The sequence below is a fragment of the Spodoptera frugiperda genome, chromosome 6, assembly GCF_023101765.2.
Source record: "Spodoptera frugiperda isolate SF20-4 chromosome 6, AGI-APGP_CSIRO_Sfru_2.0, whole genome shotgun sequence".
NCBI lineage: Eukaryota > Metazoa > Arthropoda > Insecta > Lepidoptera > Noctuidae > Spodoptera > Spodoptera frugiperda.
In genome coordinates this window covers 6,376,134-6,394,198 of record NC_064217.1, presented here as the reverse complement: position 1 = coordinate 6,394,198, position 18,065 = coordinate 6,376,134, and the positions used below count along the sequence as shown (strand labels likewise).

Below are 18,065 nucleotides of genomic sequence, written 5' to 3'. Positions count from 1 at the left end.
AAGTAGTAAGGTTATAATTATTGTACCTAAGAAAATACCTAAGCTATTATAAGAAAATACCTAACCTAACTTTATTTACACCTATCACTTCCAAAATACCTAGTTAGTCGTGGAATCGTGGAAATAGTACAATGGCCTTTACCTACAAACATTCTACACTTCTTCACAGGTTAATTGTATGAACACTTGATATCAAACATCTAATCGGTTGGCGGATTTATCTTTGATAAAGTGGGTACGGGGTGGCTTAGCATATTATTACCTACTTATTTGCACAGCAATTTATGTTCTTACTTAAATACTCAAATGTTGTCTGAGTTTAGATATCTACTGGATCATTAAGCGAACGTAAGTAGGTACGTAATATGTAACTACAAGTAATTGCTACCATAAAACTGCTGATATGAAGGTATTTCTACTGCCACGATGTGATAGTAATTAATTTTGACATAGCATTAGCATGGAAGTGAGTACGCATTTTCGGTCTTTGTATTTTGTACAGAAAGTCATTCGAAATACCTACGATTAGGTTTTAAAAATATACACTAAATTGTTATTTTCTGCCAACAAATAAATAGCAAAAAGTAGAGTAGAGTTTTGAAAGAAGGGTACGCGCGGCCCGGTAGGTTCAAATTTGTTTATCAAGTTGTTGCAAGAAAACTAAGATCGTGACTTTTGTTGTCGTAGGTAAGAAAACATAAAATCACGTAAAGTACGTTAAGTTATTGACGTATAATAAAATAAAATAGGGAAAATGTAAACTCCATAAGAAAAAAATAATAATTTACACATACCTTCAAGAACAGATCACCAAAGTCGTACAGCGCAGACTGATGCATTATGGCAGTAGACATCATGCAAAACCAACTCGACACTTAATCCAGGTTTTAGTGCTTAATTTTCTCGTATCAAATATCTGCAAACTGACTGATCCACTGAAGCACGAATTTGTAAGGTAGACAAAATCACTGTAATTTTTAGGTTAGCCGATGAAAAGTTCACGATACTTTTTAACGAGAATTTTATGAAAACCTTTACAAATATGGTCCTTGTAATAATCTAGTAAATCGTTACGCTTTTGTTTTGTCGTTCGGTGACCACAGATTGTGTCCGAACTAGTTGGCCAGGGGCTGTTTTTTTTTAATTAGCCCTCCACGATTGAGCCAGATCAGTTATTTTTTGAACACAATTTCGCAATCGTTGCGAAAATGTACAAAACAGTCCTTTGTTTCGAAATGTCTCCTTCACTTTTTCGCGTCTATACGGAAATTCACAGATTTTGGTCAAAATTCTGCGCGAACTGTCACGAAGTCAACTTTTATGATAAAAACTCTTTTTAGGTTATCGACTGTATACTCCAATACTTTTTAATTCTGGGCGTATAAATCGTAAGATAAAAAAATAAATCGCAGAGTCAACGTCCGCGCAAGACGCACCACACGTACATTCCGTATCACGCTAGCTCGCGCACTGAGCTTGTTGTGTTCGGCTTCGCCCGTGAAACGCCGGCAGGCCGGCAGCGGGCGGGTGGATTTTGTTTTCAAATCAAACAGTGCGATCACGTTTTGGAGCGAGATTCGTTTTGGTTCGGGCGAGTTCGGCAATATTCGGCTGTATGTTTTGTTTGTTGCTCCGCCCGCCATAACAGTCATACAAAAAAAAGTCAGTCATCCCATCTTTTATTATTATCTACTGTAGGTATACAATTCTACATAACAATTTGAATATTTTATTGGTTTTAAACTTTTTAATTTTCTGTGAATAGAATATACTTGCTTGTATTATTTTAATATGTTTTTTCGTCAAGTAAGTAGGTCCCTAGTTCCTAGGAACTAATTAGGTCTACATAGGTAAGTAATGAAGTAGGTAATAACGACGTAGCCTTTAAAAGAGACAATCGACCAAGTCACCAGGTATACTGTTCAAGATTATGAGCTGCTTGCTATAACTAGTCGAGCTCTCCTCGAATCATAAAAAAAATAAAAATAAAGTTTTGTACCAAAAATAAATTGTCTTTTTCCAAAAGTCGATGTGCATTGTCTATGTCCTGTATATCGCTGGGTACGGGTACAACTGAGAGAAGGTCAACTACGCTTCAAAGAATTCCCTAATAAATGGCTTTTCTACTTGTGTAGGTACTTCTACGTTGAAGCCAAAAATGTATTTAACTTGTGGCTTAGTTAAGTGGTGTAGTGTAGTGCAATTCACTACTAATTACCTAGTCTATTCACTCATTAGCCTAAATTACCTATCGGTTCCTACCTAATTATTTTTTTACAAAATAGTAACTATTGTTATGTTATGTACTGTGTATAACTATGTTGTGTTTTGAGGAAAGCCCTGTCACTCTTCGAAAGTGAACAATTTGCCTATTTATTTATTTTATTTAGGTATTTATTAAATAATCGAAAACAAATGTTACTTAAAAACAGTTTATACAGAATGACTAGCTAGGTAAATATAAGGCAACATGCACATTCAATTAAATATATCAATTTATCAAGATAATGTATTAGTTTATTGAATTTGTGCCTAATTGAATGACAAGTCGTCGATAAAATACAATTTTAGCTGTTTTTAGCAAGGAAGTCGGAACGGATACCAAGTAAATATGAGTGATTCAAGCCCTGTATAAAAACTTGCGATTTTAGAGCTGGTTCCACCAATCGAGACGTCTTCCAGTCACCCGAGCAGGTAGCGACCACAGACGTGAACAGCGATTTTTAGCCTTTGAAGATGGATACAGTGTTATCTAGGTAGGCATTTGGGCTTACTTACCTAAGTACTAAAATAGTGGTGTTTATAAAAATACCATGATTCCGTTCTCAGGATTATAAACTCTATTACTTAACTCTTCAAACATATTTGAAAGCTTATCGTACGTTCGCTGATTCTCAACAACAAGAGCTCACCTTAACCGCCCGCGTCCGCGTCTCGGGAACAACTTTTTATTATAGCATTCGTTGGTTGCAAACCCGTTTGACGGTTTTAGTGTTATGCGCTATGTTGCACACACCAACGTTAAAGAATCGGAATCGAGCCAGCCCTTACATTGTTGAGAAAATGAGACTATACCGAGCCGTAATTGCGAAGATTCATTTTGCTCCATGTGAATAAATTGGCTAACATTTTTGTTTACTTACACTACTTCGAGAAGATTTTACTTACATTTTAGTGATAGGTTGTTGTACTATAAGTAATTATGTATTATACCAGTTTATCTTATGGTACTGTTTTTTTAATTTCTGTGTTTCCCTCAGTGCCGGCGTAAGGGCCACTGACACCCCGGGCGAAAATAATGTGGCGCCCACTTGAGGGAAGCAATATCAAGTGTTAGTAGTAGTTTTTAATTTTATTGACGCCCCCCAGACTTTGTCGCCCTGGGCCATCGGCCCATGTCGCCCCTAACGCCGGCACTGGTTTCCCCATACGGTTAACAGTCCTTCTGCAATGAGACGGATGCCGTCACCGAAATCGTCATGAAAGGATTATTATTATTAGTATAAATTGTCAAGAGCTAAGTTCTCTTACAACATCAATATAGTTAAACCAAGTTTTTGCAGAAAGATGCGATCAGACATCAGAGAAAGGTGGGCCGTGGGTGCTACTGCCCATTGTCCTCCTGATATAATCAGTATTATGACACCCACAGTTATGGATGGGGATGTATGTTCCGAGCTCAAGACTCCTTGTTATTCAAACGATTCCCCCATATTATATATAATAAAGCAACTAGAAAGGAAACCGTTACACTTATTATAATTAGTTAATAAAGTAACTGGACCTTATCACAGGAAATATATGTATGTATGCCGACAAAATAACAACGCACCTAACTAGCGTTGTTTTTAATCTCACATTATTAAATAACACGAGCTAAAAACTTCCTGCGAGAATTTAATTAATGATGTATTCCACCGAAGTCATTTAAAGACGCAGAATTATGAAGAAATTTCTAAAATTAGGACACATTTTATACCTAACCCACTAAGTCAAATAGTATGAAAAAATTAGGAATCTTATTATTCTTACAAATTGCTGGCTGAAGGCTGGAAGTCTCTCATGGGAAATATTTTGAAATGCGAGCTGAAATATAAACTGGAGCGATGTATTTAGGGGTCTCTTGATCATAATGTGGAATCCCACAAGAGCTACCTTATTTCATTCCTTTACTGAAGAATTATAATTTATTTCAAAGAGTTATAAGTTCTGTGATTTTTAAAAACATAGTTACTATAGATTTTTCTCCGTTTTAATCATTGTGTGATCGAAATATTGTGGTTATGAAAATACTGTGCAAATTGAATTCTTCTACAACAAGATACAGACTAGTATACAAACATATATATTTGCAAGAAATTATTGCACAATATTATGAAATGAGTTGTAAAACCAAAAGAAAAATTACCTAGGTTATAGACAAAAGCTTACTATTTTATTCTAGTCCTTTACTTATTTGCATAGTACGATACTTATCTCTGTTAGAAAACCTACAAAACACGTCTGGATCAACAAAAACAACGTTCCGCAAAGAAGAACTCAGTCAAAATATTTAAAATTAATTTATTCACGGAACCAAACGTCAACAGAAATGTTTGTTGTGCGACCGCCTTAGTATATTATGGGTCAGTGTCAAGTGTCGGTCACGTAATGCTTACTCCTAAACTTATGGCGCTTGGTAGATGGTAATACAATACATTGTGTGCAAACAACGCTAGTGATAGCTCAGATAGCTGTTGACAAAGCTATAGCTACACATAATTAGTGATTCAGCACCCCACTATTATTACTACGAAACCTTGGAATTAATCAATCAATGTCCTCGTGTTTTTTACAATTAAAAATCATCTGGCAGCATATAATTTAGTATGCCATTAATATTACATTCTTTTTCGTGATTGTACCTAATAGCTGCTATCATTGGTCTAAATAATATTTGCTCGCTTCATTCGTTCTGTAACAAGTTGTCTGATTGACAGACTGACGTAATAATCAACGTGTATATAGTTTTTGTAAACCCTTGCACCTATTACAGATGATGAATTTTTTGACACATTTTTTACATGTTACTGAATACATAGCTAGCATAGCCCACAGAGGTACCGTACTTAATTGGGATAGATTCATGATAATAAACTCGTAGAAGTGGATTAATTGAGTTGACGTATTATTTTGGCACTTCTCAAGTCCCAACTGTCCCAATGACTTGATTTTATTACAAAATGGTACGTTTTCAACGGATTTCTTAAAAACTTAGTACCCAATCTGTGAGATCCAAAGTATATTTTCAAACCAGATTTTTAAAGTTATTTTATTTTGTAATTAGGTACACTAAGATTTTATGAGTTTCTAGCATATTGTTAGGGTCTTAAAGTTTACGTACCGTACCGTAAAATGTATTTCGACAAAATGAAACAAAAGATAGCATCGGGTACAAAAAGCTTAGGGACGACCCTGAATATTCAAACAATCACTTCCTCTAGGGTACCAATAATAAACCTTACAAAATAATGTTCCTTGTAAAAACGGGCTCGCATTTAACAATACGATTTCCTTTGACCCAAAGGATACTTTTGTAATAATTTAACATAAATAAAGGAACAATGTATTTAACTCCACTAGCGTACAATTTTTAAAGATTTTTTAAATCTATAGAAAACATTAGTTCTTTACTAATTACGTAACAGTATTAAAGAAATACTACTAACTTATTCCTTACTTCGTCTGAAGAGTACAATTGATCATACCCCTTTCTTAATTCCTCATATATTAATGAAGCAAAATAAATCCCCACAGGCCATATTTATTAGTTAAGATATTTATAATAAATACCTAGTACTAATAATACAAAAGAAAACAGCTTACACAATAGCATAAAAATTTAAAAAACTAAAAAACCCGAGGATTATAAAATGAAAAAACTAAAACAAGAAAGTAATCGTAAAATTTAAGCAGTCGGGACCCATTCTAAATATAAAGACTTTGTGAGGGCACATACGGCTTGCTTTCTAGAATGGGTCCCGACTGCTTAAATTTTACGATTACTTTCGTTTTAGGGTTTTTTCATTTTAATATTATAAAGAAACGCAGTCGGGTTTTTTAGTTTTTTAAATTACTTTTTTTATTTATTTATTTTTAGTTTTATTATTTTTTCATTTTGATATATCTAGTGTCACTCTGACAGTAAATACGAATCAAACGACCCCTATAAAGCGGAAATCCATCGAGTCGTTCAGGCTAGAGAGTGAGCAATATTCGAATTTGGCGCCAAAAATCCGCCATTTTGTTTTTTTATTATTTTTATATATCCAGTGTCACTCTCACAGTAAATACGAATCTAACGACACCTCTCAAGTCAAAATCCGTCAAGCCGTTTAGGCTAGAGAGTGAGAAATATTTGAATTTGGCGCCAAAAATCCGCCATTTTGTTTTTTTTTAATTTTGATATATCCAGTGTCACTCTCACAGTAAATACGAATCTAACGACACCTCTCAAGTCAAAATCCATCAAGCCGTTTAGGCTGCAGAGCGTGCCAAACAATTATACATACATACATACATACATACATACATACATACATACATACATACATACATACATACATACACTCGAAAAACATAACCCTCCTTCTGGCGCAGTCGGGTAAAAAGAGGATTTATCTAAATCATAGTAGCCTTTGCACATAGCCGAGTCAGATGCATAGCCCGCAGTATAAGCATTAAGAAATATTTATTGCTTGGTTATTGCTCATTGCAGATACATCTGGTGGCTTACAGCCTACAATGAAACTTAGTTTAATAGTCACTTTAAGGTGTACTTGTTGTTCGTAAACAAATACAATGCTTTGTTTGAACCGATGATGATGGAAATAAATGTAATTAATCCAGGATCCTCCCTTGTTAGAACTTATGGAACATCTAGAGCTAGATAACATGCAATGTAGAACATTATGTTTAACCCGTTGTATGTCAAAACGCAGATCTACGCATAACACAATGTGGTTTCTATTATGTCTCATATACTGACAAACGAGAGGTTAATACAGATAGATATATACGGTACCCCCTAAAATATGGCATTTGTAAAATACAAGAACAAATATGGCAATACGGCGTGGTATTTTCTAAACGACTTCTTTTCACAGTATATTTTCTTACTATTTTACGTACTTAAAGCAAACGTAACGAGTGTGTAGAAATAACCAGCAATTAAATATCAGTACTCCGTTCTGTTTCTCATGTGTATAATTTAAAATTATTTCTTAATAGGTTTAACACTGAAATTAAGACTCGAAATTGATATTGCCTTGAGAAAGGCCTCACTCTTTATTATACTATCCTACCTGTACTATTTATGTAATTATGATTGTAAAACACACTTAAATTTTTATCAATGACTTGATACATTAATTTGTCTGTGCTGACTTAGTGATAATTGTTGTATTAAATTGTATTTGAGTCGCAAAACCGCGATAAAGAACAAAGGCGACATTGTCATTCAGGTTCACCTGATATCCTACATACATACTTACCTTCCAGTATATTATGACTAAACTATTGTTTATTAAGTACTAACTACGTACTAACATATTAGCTGACTCAATGGAAAGTATTAATTTAGCATGAAAAAGCTATTTTCATATCTAGATTTAGTTCACAAATGATTACCTAAGTACTAAATATTACGGTTTATACGTACTTAGATATGGCTAGGTAAATACCTAGGCATTTCTCGATTTTCTTTGTATAACCAACCAACCAACATTTTAAACAATAAACTTTACAAATATCCGTATACAATCAGATACCAATCAATAGATAGAAAGACACATAAAATCCCCTTTCCCCTTTCGGTATTTAAAAGGTGACTAGCACCAGGTTTTCGCATCTATAATGGCGTTTGCAACGAAAGCAATGCACAATTCACGGCAGGTACAGCTAATAAACAGCACGCTTGGCATGCTGATAGCAATCGCATAATGGTGTTAGTAACGAAAGTGGAAGCTGGTGCCCTTCCTCCGGATACCATCATTTCCTCTTACGAAACCAACGGGAAATTCTTACGTGGTATACAGTCAAGACACAATAAAGAAGATACTGTGTCTACTATAAGTTTAAATCTCGTTGTTTCCCACTTTCCAATCGCATGGATATTATATTTTACGGTTACGCCTATTATTGACTATAAAACTATTGAAACCTTTGCTCTTTTGACTGATAGAGTTTCCAGTTCAACCCTTGGATAGTTGTTTAAGATAGTAAATAACAGGACCATTTTGCAGCTGGAATTGTCAACTGGCAACATAAGGGCTATTGGAAGGACTAGAAAGTTTAGACACTACGATTGGTTGTCATAGATCTTCAAGAACCCACTTGTAAAGGGACAATAGAAAAATCAGTAAAAATCACGACTACTCTCGTCCTCGTCTGATGCTCTGTCAAACGTCTATCAAAATTAATTGATGTAGATACATTTTAATATGTAAACATGTTTAACAATGTGTCTTTACGTAACGTAGATGATAATTGTTTTATTTTATAGAAAAACCTAGAGAATAAAACATTGAAACAGACGTTTCTCGTGACGTCAAGGCTGTATGATTGATAAAATCTTACAACGTGTCTGCAATTCAATTTGATGACGAATTGCAATTAAAGTTATATTCATATCTGGATTGCTCATGCACAAGTATTGCTTTCCGATTAGTTACACACATTGTAATTACCTATTTGTGTAACTTTTAATAGTGCACAAGTGTACTTAGTTGCCGGTTGCTACTTCATACTTTCTAAGCGCTGTTATTTTGAAAATGTTAGACTATGAATAATGAGTAGATAATACCTACATGATGTTTATTTATTTATCTATTTCCTGTCGAAAGCGACAGTATGCTCTAGATATTTACCTCTAGGAGGAGGAAGGCATTATGCGAATATTGCTATGTACCATATTTGTCTACCTCGAAATTCTCATTCCCAGCGAATGGTGATGATTCACTAAACATGAACACATATTAAGCAAGTTTTTCGATATGGGGCCAATATAATATGTATCTGAACAATTCAATAAAAGCTGAATAGAAAACCGTTTAAACCATTGCCTTACAAATCGATACAGAATGGTAAGAATCGATATTAGGTAAGCAAGTAGTAACAGAAAAATAATGTTACCGTTTCACTATCGTATTTCAACAAATAATTATCTGATTCGTGTGCAATAGAGTTCACCCTTAGTATAACACAATTTACTCGTAGTAACAGCGCTATGTTTTCAACATATTGTTCGAAACATGATGCGGGCGCGATGCCCTTATCGAAACCATTGCAGTATGCAATTCAGAGCGATACCCGATAGTAATTATTGTTTTACATACTTATGTAATGAACCTACGAGTAACATAACATAACAAATAGCGCAATAAACTTTAACACATTATTTTGTAAACAAGCATTTGCATTCTGTTTGTAGATACGTATGTTGTGATTTACTGGTCATTGGTTACGTTATTTACTTCGATTGATTGCACACTGTAACTTCAATATATTATGTAAATACAATTGTTTGCTTGAACTCGCTAATCTCTAGTACTAGAAGTCGTGTTATTGTTTCTGTCTGTGTTTGATAGTCAAATTCTTTGTGCAGGAGGATTTAAAAACTTGGTTTTAACGCATAGATGCAGATTTAATGTTAGATTTTTGTGTTAATTATGTGTTCAAATAGCGAACACTTTGAACACTATACATGATACAATAAATTAGGCTAACGAATTTGGTTGACGGCAAAAATATTTTATTTCTTTCACAATTCTTTTGATTTTACGCTTCATCCACAGTCATCGCCATCATTCAGAATCTTTCGTACAAAATCTCCGATTACAGGTCCTGTTTTGTCTTATAGGTAGACAACATACTTACATTGTTAAAGAAATCTTGTTTTTTATTCATTTTAAAGGCACGATAAGGTCGTATACTGGCCATTTGATGAATATCTAAGCGGAGAAGCGTCTGCCAAATTTAGTCAGATTGCTGACTACAAACTGCCGGAACACATCGGCATGATTCTGTTCTGAATGCTGTGTTAGATGTAGATTTAATCAGGGCCTTGTGTTTGCAAATGTGCGTTCTGAGAAGGAATTAAGTATTTTTGACATGTAGCAAGTCATAGCAGATTCTTTTTGAAGTGGGTGTCTAGATAGAAGAATCTTGTATACCTTTTAGTTTGTGGCGTCGATAATAAGTATTACTGGAGAAGTTACAAATCTATATTATCTGCATTCGAAACTAGCTAAATTGTGTGGGCAAACAATTCGTTACAACGTATGCATAATAATTTACGACATAGTTAATTATAGAGATAGATAGAATTACCTAGAATCACTTTTATTACAACAAAACAGACGTTACGTCAATATGAAACGAATTGATAACGTTGAGGAGCGGTGCATGTAAGTGCTAACATTGTAAGAGCGCAGCAGTCGTGTCGCCCTATTTGTCAGATCATCTCGAGAGCAACAGGTGAGTTGACGTCAGTGTAGCGTCGGAATAATAGAGTACACATCAATTCACCTTCACGATTGTGGAGCGATGATAAGCTTGTTACTGCACGACACGTGGGGTGCTGCGTGCTGTTATGAACGTGCACTTCCTACCACTATTAACGTATATGATATCACTCCAATCATTCATTAGCACCGAGCAAACAAAGGCAACTTTGTTGTTGTATTTCACAGATTATTGCACTTTACATTCAACGTTTACAGTTTCCATTTCTTTTTGTGCTGTTTGCCATTTTAAATGAATGAACGTTTTTCAATTTACAACGATATTATTGTATTTATAAACGTATAATGGAATACGGACGATACTTGCGTGCGCAGAATTATCATTCTTCAAGATATAAATACTTTTTAAATTACTTTGTTGATTTGTAAAACTTGAAATCAAAGGCTATTTTCGGACTTGCCATTTACATTTTGTTTGGCACTTGTATGAATTGTAAATGAAATTTTATTTTCGGATGAAGACATTAGCGTAGGATGCCCTAAAAGTCATAGGGTCTTCAACCTAACCTTCCTTATTTGTTGAAAGTAGCCAGCCCTACACTCCCTTTATGGTGTATCGGCAGTCTGTAAAGGGCAGCTAAACGATTACCTCGAGACGACGCTGGTGACCTCCTGATTACTGCCGGGTTCTCGTAGCCTGTACACATTCATAATGGATTAATAATAAAAAAGATGAAAGGCCAACTGAGGCCGGTGATACTTTCAATAGGTGCTTGTGTACGTATTTGGTTGATCAGGAAGCGTGTCTCTCCGTTTCCTGCTGTGGCACGGAGCCGAATAATAGTTTCTAGGGTTTTGCTAAAATTATAACTGCTTTCTCACGAAATGGGGACGTGATTTATGTAACAGTGTCTGCACTGTCTTATAATATTGTTGAGATATGGTAGAACTACGTTCGTACATTTATCTACAGCACTTTAATGCTCATATTCTCAGTACTCACGAGCAGTACAAGAACAATTTACTTCTCTTCTTCTGTTGTAAGGTAAGTGGACATGAAAATATTGATACTTATGTCTACAATACTCATAGTACCTATTTCGCTAAAGTATAAAATATATCATGGAACAATTTTTGTTGTCGTTAATTTCGAAGGGCTCTTCTTACCGGTTAATTTGGAAGTCATTGCGTGGTTCAACAGTGGATGTCTTATTTTGATTATAATCATGATGAACTCAAATATTGAACTTGACATAGAAATGACCTTACACTTCGTTTAAGTTTAAGCAAGACAATAAAATTTATCATGTTCAAAGCAAAGCAAAGTAGTTCATAAACAAAACGATTGTCTAATTAAAATGCAATCGCGCTCACATCATTACAATTGTGTAATAATTACTGAATTACAACATGGCCTCAAGTTTGTACTATATTTGTGTATGAAATCGTGCATCGACTGCACGCACAGCACAGCGAGTGTGAGCGAAAAAACACAGAGTTTACGTGATCCACGCAATTAGTCCCATGCGAGCAATCGTAATCGTTTCGTCATAGACCAGCTTAGTCAACATTAGCTGTTAGATAAGGTTGGAGTCATCAACTATATAGTTAATATATGTATTTATTATAACCAGTCAAAACTATTTTAGGATAAAGATAACAGCATTTACCTGATTGTCAAAAACAATTTAATGATCACAATTTGTAACTACAACGAGCTTGCTGTTTTCCTGAATTTAAATGTGACCTTATTTAGGAGGAATACTTCATTATTTGAAATTTTAAGTAGATGGTAGATTCCCCACTAGATCACACCACCAACTGCACGATAGCACCAATATTCCTGATAGTGACGTTTGAAAAGTAACGTAAAGATGTTAGATGTTTTTATACAAACAATGTTAAAGAAAACAAAGATAGAATAAACGTTGGAGAAGAAATAAACGAGAAGATATAGGCAAGAGCATTTCGTGATGGTCCTCATGAAAAAGAAATAACACAGACGATAAAATAAATCAAGTATCTGGCAAAGAACATCCAGAGCTCCAGGTGTACCTACTCGTATATAGTTCCTTTTAATTTAAAACGTAGGTAATCACATACGATCACTTTTCATGTTGATATGTCAACTTAATACCGTGTGCGTTGGAGTAGATCGTAAGGGACTTTATTAAAAAGAATTACCGATATAATTAATCTAGTCGGTGCGGTTTGCAAGATTGGTCCGGCCGGCTGGTTGGTAAGGCTATACACCTGGCAAATTATAATGAAGATTCCAATAAGACAATACTGAGCCAATGACCAGTTTTCCACATATATACATACACGCTCATTGTACACATACTATTTAAAAAACACATAAAACTATAAAAATATTTCTCTTTCGCCGTGCACTCGCGTTATCTTGTTTTTCTGTTTGCCAGAACAAAACAAGTTACCGTGATAGGAAACGAATCGTATGTAATGCTAATATAATAAGGTAGGTAAATGTGTATTGTGTATAAATGCCAGTCAGGGATTGTTGTGTTCTAAATCTTGATCAGGTTAATTTTAATGTCCATTGGAAAATCCTAGTTATATTATATTCCGCACTTTTTAAGGGTATCCTCAGGTATCTTGAGGGATTTATCTTAATACAAGTAGTATGTACGTATTAATATTCTTCTTGAATCTGTTCGGTGCAAACAACGCAAAATCTTGTTGCCATCTTTAATTTAACGGGTTTAACTATCTAAGAGTTAAATTACAGACTAAACTCATTACCTAAGTCTATAATGCTAGGACCATCTGCGCAATCGATCATTAACTCGTCAACAGCCACAATATGTGAGTATACACATCAAATGTAAATCCAAACGAAGTTAATTGAATACATGCTTGCAACCTTTCATTAAATAACCTACCAATTAACAATAGTGAGTAAAGAAGAAATAATTCACAGTGTTAGCCAGGAACAGTATTTGCTTGGTAAACATTGTTCGCACTGGCGGTTTTCCTCCACAAACGTAAACAATTGATTAAGGACTCGTTAACCTATTTTTAATGAAACACTATCGGCAAGAATATAATTAGCATACGGTTGAACACAGTTTAAAATGTATACCTACTAATTGGATACTATAATAAATTTATTATCGCATATTGTTATCGGTTCACGTCTAGTAGGCGTAATTGTTACTGGAGTTGGCTATTGCAATGAACTCACAAATGAATTGCCTCTCAATGTTGTCATTATTTGTTTCTACATTATCAATATAAGTTTTCCCACTAGCTGTTTCATTCCACATAATATTGTTTCTTGTATTCTGATCATCTGTGTGTCGTGATGCATATTTACATAACAGCTTTGTTAATCTTCTAGGTATTTCTCGTACGTACTTACCTAGGATAAGATTATAAAGTCTAAGTATTTTCCGTATCTGTTGTAAGATCTACCTTTTAATTTTCTTGCCTCCAATGCTTTGATACAAACTAAGGAAAATTCTATATTATCATCAGTAATAGCTTATTATCAAGTTAATAGCTCTCTAGAGACAGATGAATGATCATTTTAGTAACGACAGTTTAATGATTGTTAATTATGGCGCGGTTTATACCTAATAACTTTGTGAATTAAAGTAATAAGTCAATTTGAAAATGTGATTAGGTAGCGTTACGACGCACCAACTTGTGTCGAATCAAGTTTTTTTTTTTCTATAAAATTGTTCTGGTTTTGCAATAGTTCTAATGTTGTATTGTGTCGTATTGTAGCCGGTAAACCAGCGGAAATATTAGTTGCATAACACAAATTACCCAGCGAACACCAAGGGGAACTGTAGAAAAGTGGAGAAAATTACACTTTTCATTCAGTATAACAACCACGTAGTCATGTACGTATAGTTTGTTGTCTTTAAGTCATCTAATAGCAGGTAAATATATGAAAAATGTAAGGATGCTGGTATAACTGCTAGACAGAGACCGGTGTGTATTTTTCCATGGTAATAATGGATACAATTATAGGCGTCTATATCTGACAACGTTTATTTTATGTAAATATCTTTAAAGAGTAAAAATTCTGCAGTAAAAGCAGTTACTAGATGAAATATAAGTATATGAGTGGAGTACCTCAAGGCAGCGTTTTAGGTCCAACGTGTCAATACTTATGTTAAATACGAAATAATTAAAGACATTTTTGGATTTGTGGCTGCAATTTTTACCTATCATTTTTCGAGACATTTTCTAGTAGCCCAACTTTTTATGTTGGTCATTTAGTTGTATCAACGGTGATCTATTGTGTCTTAATTAGGGTTTTTCTCTTAAAGATAATTAAGATTCAGATTAGATAAAGATTTTTTTTTCAAATGTGTGCACTACCTATTTCAAAGGCTTCAGGGTTGTTTTGTTATCTTATAAATACTTAATTTGTTGAGGTTTACTTAAAGAAATACATCTTTATTCAATAAGAGCCATACTGGTTTGTCATTAAGATTTGTGTAGGAGTATTATGCAAGGCATATTATTATCCAACAGCGACAAAAGTGCAGAACGGAAGGATTGCGAAATGAAAACGTAATATTGTATATTACCTACCGTATGTATGTAAAAACGCACAAAAAAGAACCTTAATGGTACCTAATGAGAATTTACGAGACTGTAAAGTCATTACTACCATCCGGAAACAGTTAAACTTTTAACTCTTCAGTTTTATCTAGGTATAAACTATGTGGGTATATTAATGATTTAAAGACAATCCACAAATTGTGACAAAAGGACACTTAGTTATTGTTTAATCGATGTTAAGGTAAAGTAGATATTCTGGGAAGAGCCATAACTATTAACTGAAACCAATTGCATGGAAAGTAAAGAACTTTTAGCAATAAGCAGACATAAACGCGTCGGCTGGTCGGATCGCTAATAGTTCCAATAACGCTGATCGCTCACGAGGAAGTTTAGGACCGGTTCCACCTCTCAAGCGACGTAGTGTCGCCGACGACATACACATGCCATTTATTATAATACCCCCTTCTACTGACAGTTTACAACTAGGAAGTATTGGTACTCGTATGACGCGATCATTGCAACGTTTATCGTAAGTTATCGCTCGTTACGGAAAGTTCTGGGTTTCTTTGTTTTATTTTTGTGGCTACAACCGGTCGACAAACAAGTTTCGTAGGCTATGATAATGTGAACGCGCGAATAAATAAAGTAATTAATTTACCGATTTAATCTTGGACAAAAATGGCGATCGTTTCGTATAAAATGTAAATTTCTTGAGGGATATTAGTACTTTAATTCGAAATACTAATAAAAAAAACTGGAAGACAGTGTTTCAAACTGCAGATCCAACCTGCCCCGAGCGCCTAATCGCGGTTGGAATGGCTCGCCTCGAATTATAACAGCACGCACTAATTTGAATAATGAACAATGTTACCCCCACAACCGGTTTGATCACGCGACCGCGCTGCGGCGTGCCTGCGCGAGCGCTGCTTTACGATCAAGGGATGCTGGCCTATAAACGTGAGCAGTAAAACCTTTTGCCATTCTCTCGAATTGAACGTTAAAAGAAATGAAATGTAAAGGCATTATCAGTTTACGTGTCCCACGCACTGGTACGATTTATTCAAACGGCGCGCGGGTCTGTCGAGATCTCAAGATTACATCCGAGGAAACGTCGTTAAAATGACGTTGCCAGCAATTCATCATCGAAGGTTTTTTGGTTGTTAGTTAGAGATTCGACCTAACATAATTTTAAGAACAAAAGGGTCTAGGAAAAAAACAGACGCCCGCAGAGTTGGGCCGAGAACAAAGCGTGCATTCGCCAAGTTATGTTTTTAGGTACAATCTGAAGTAGGCTTGGCCATTTAAACTGCCACATAAATCGCGCCCGTGTGGACGGAAACAATGAGAGCAGCCATTTATGTTTTGTTTTTTTTCGCTAACGAAATAGTCGACTAGCGGGATATTACATAAGATCGTTCGGCATTTCGATACCACTTACAACCGTCCGACTGACTCCAATCGACCGCCTTTGTGCGTGTTTGAAATAAATCCAAACTGGTATTGGCTATTCGCATTGAGTCAGTTATTGTGTCCAATCCTGATTCAATTTATGTAATTAACATAATGTGGTATTATATTAATGAGCTTGTTACTTTGTATACTCGGAGAAGGAAGCCGTAAGAGCCGACATTATATGAACTTGTCTCAATATCGTTTGCATTTTAATTAGATTATAATCCATTAGCAGTTTTTGCAGATTAGGTAGGTATGTCGTAAGTAGGTAGTACATTACTGTGTGCACAATTAATTTATTTCGACCAGTTACGTTACAGTATGAGATCGTAATCATGTTTTCAGGAAATAGACCGCGGCATCTTATTATAAACAAGTTTATCTCGTGGCCAAATTAACGGATTGTTTTCGCTTTCGTAGATATAAACAATATTATTACAATTTAGTTTATCGTCGACACCATTAATTAATATTGCGCTTATCAATTTAAACTGGGTTGCGGTTTGGCCTGTACTGTGATAGTTGGATATTATTAACGCTTACCTATCTAGATTATTTTTTACTTCCATTCATAAACAATATTTTGGGGGCTATTTTGGTCTGTTTTCAAATTCGTCGAAGTATCAAGCAACAGCGTAATTACGCAGTCGAATTGTATCGTAACATCACGACCGTCGCGTGACCAGTATTTCATTGACGTTACAATTACCAATTTGAATTGGCCGGTTAACCAAATAAATATAAAAAACAATATTAATGGTTATCATACAAATTGTATAAACTAATAAAATAGTAGGTTAGCGGGTTGGATCATTGTTCATTTCTGTGTCGTGGCGGAAGTGTCGGCAACTCGCATGTGCTAAAATGTAGCTGCTGTTACATATTCATTCGCTCGTAATATATTTCCATATAATAATATCATGTCGCATTATATTAAGAGATTTTTGATTATGCGTCTGATACTGGGTTATGTTCCATATTATTATGACACAACCATAACCACGCCTCTTTTTTTATCTTTGAGTAAGCTATTTTTTGCAATACGCCTAGTGACATCCATTGTGGCGATCTGATTTCCATAAACTATGCGCAAATTCTTTAGTTTCGAAATTTAAAGGCTCGTGTATTTTCTGACCCAAAAAATTCGGAACCTTGTGCTCAGTTCATCTGATACTATTACATCAACGAGACATCTATTTCGATATTAATTTTTCCATTGATAAAGAATATAAGAATAGAGAAAGAAAAGAGGCTGCTTTAAGGAAAATCCCTACAAAAATTTGAACAGAATATTTTACCCTTAAACATACAAAAAATCATCATAAATAATGACACGGTCCTAATGTTTACCTTAAAAACAAACAGTCAAACGTTTTAAATTCCCAATTTTTGAAAAACATGTTAATAAAATGATAATTAAGAACCTTCTGATGCAACCATCTTGTTTACACATTTATCAAGACAGTTAAGCAATGGCCGGCGAGGCTGACATTTGGATGGGTGACTAAATTGATTTGTATTTGGTCGTTTCATCAAATTACTGGCACCGTCTAACATCTGGAATGGTCTTCA

General features: G+C 34.9%; 1 protein-coding gene across 4 annotated transcripts in view; it reads right to left on the bottom strand.

The window, feature by feature from the left end:
* The window catches only part of LOC118268001 (protein TIS11), a 39,734-nt gene extending 38,188 nt beyond the window's left edge, over positions 1-1,546 (bottom strand). The window contains exon 1 of one of the 4 annotated variants that reach the window (XM_035582270.2): positions 795-1,546. In XM_035582270.2, the coding sequence (XP_035438163.1) occupies positions 795-857 (63 nt within the window). In that variant the 5' untranslated portion in view covers positions 858-1,546. The remainder of the gene's footprint in view (positions 1-794) is intronic. The other 3 variants (XM_050694457.1, XM_035582269.2, XM_035581363.2) reach the window with 3 other exon arrangements.
* Positions 1,547-18,065: the final 16,519 nt, after the last annotated feature.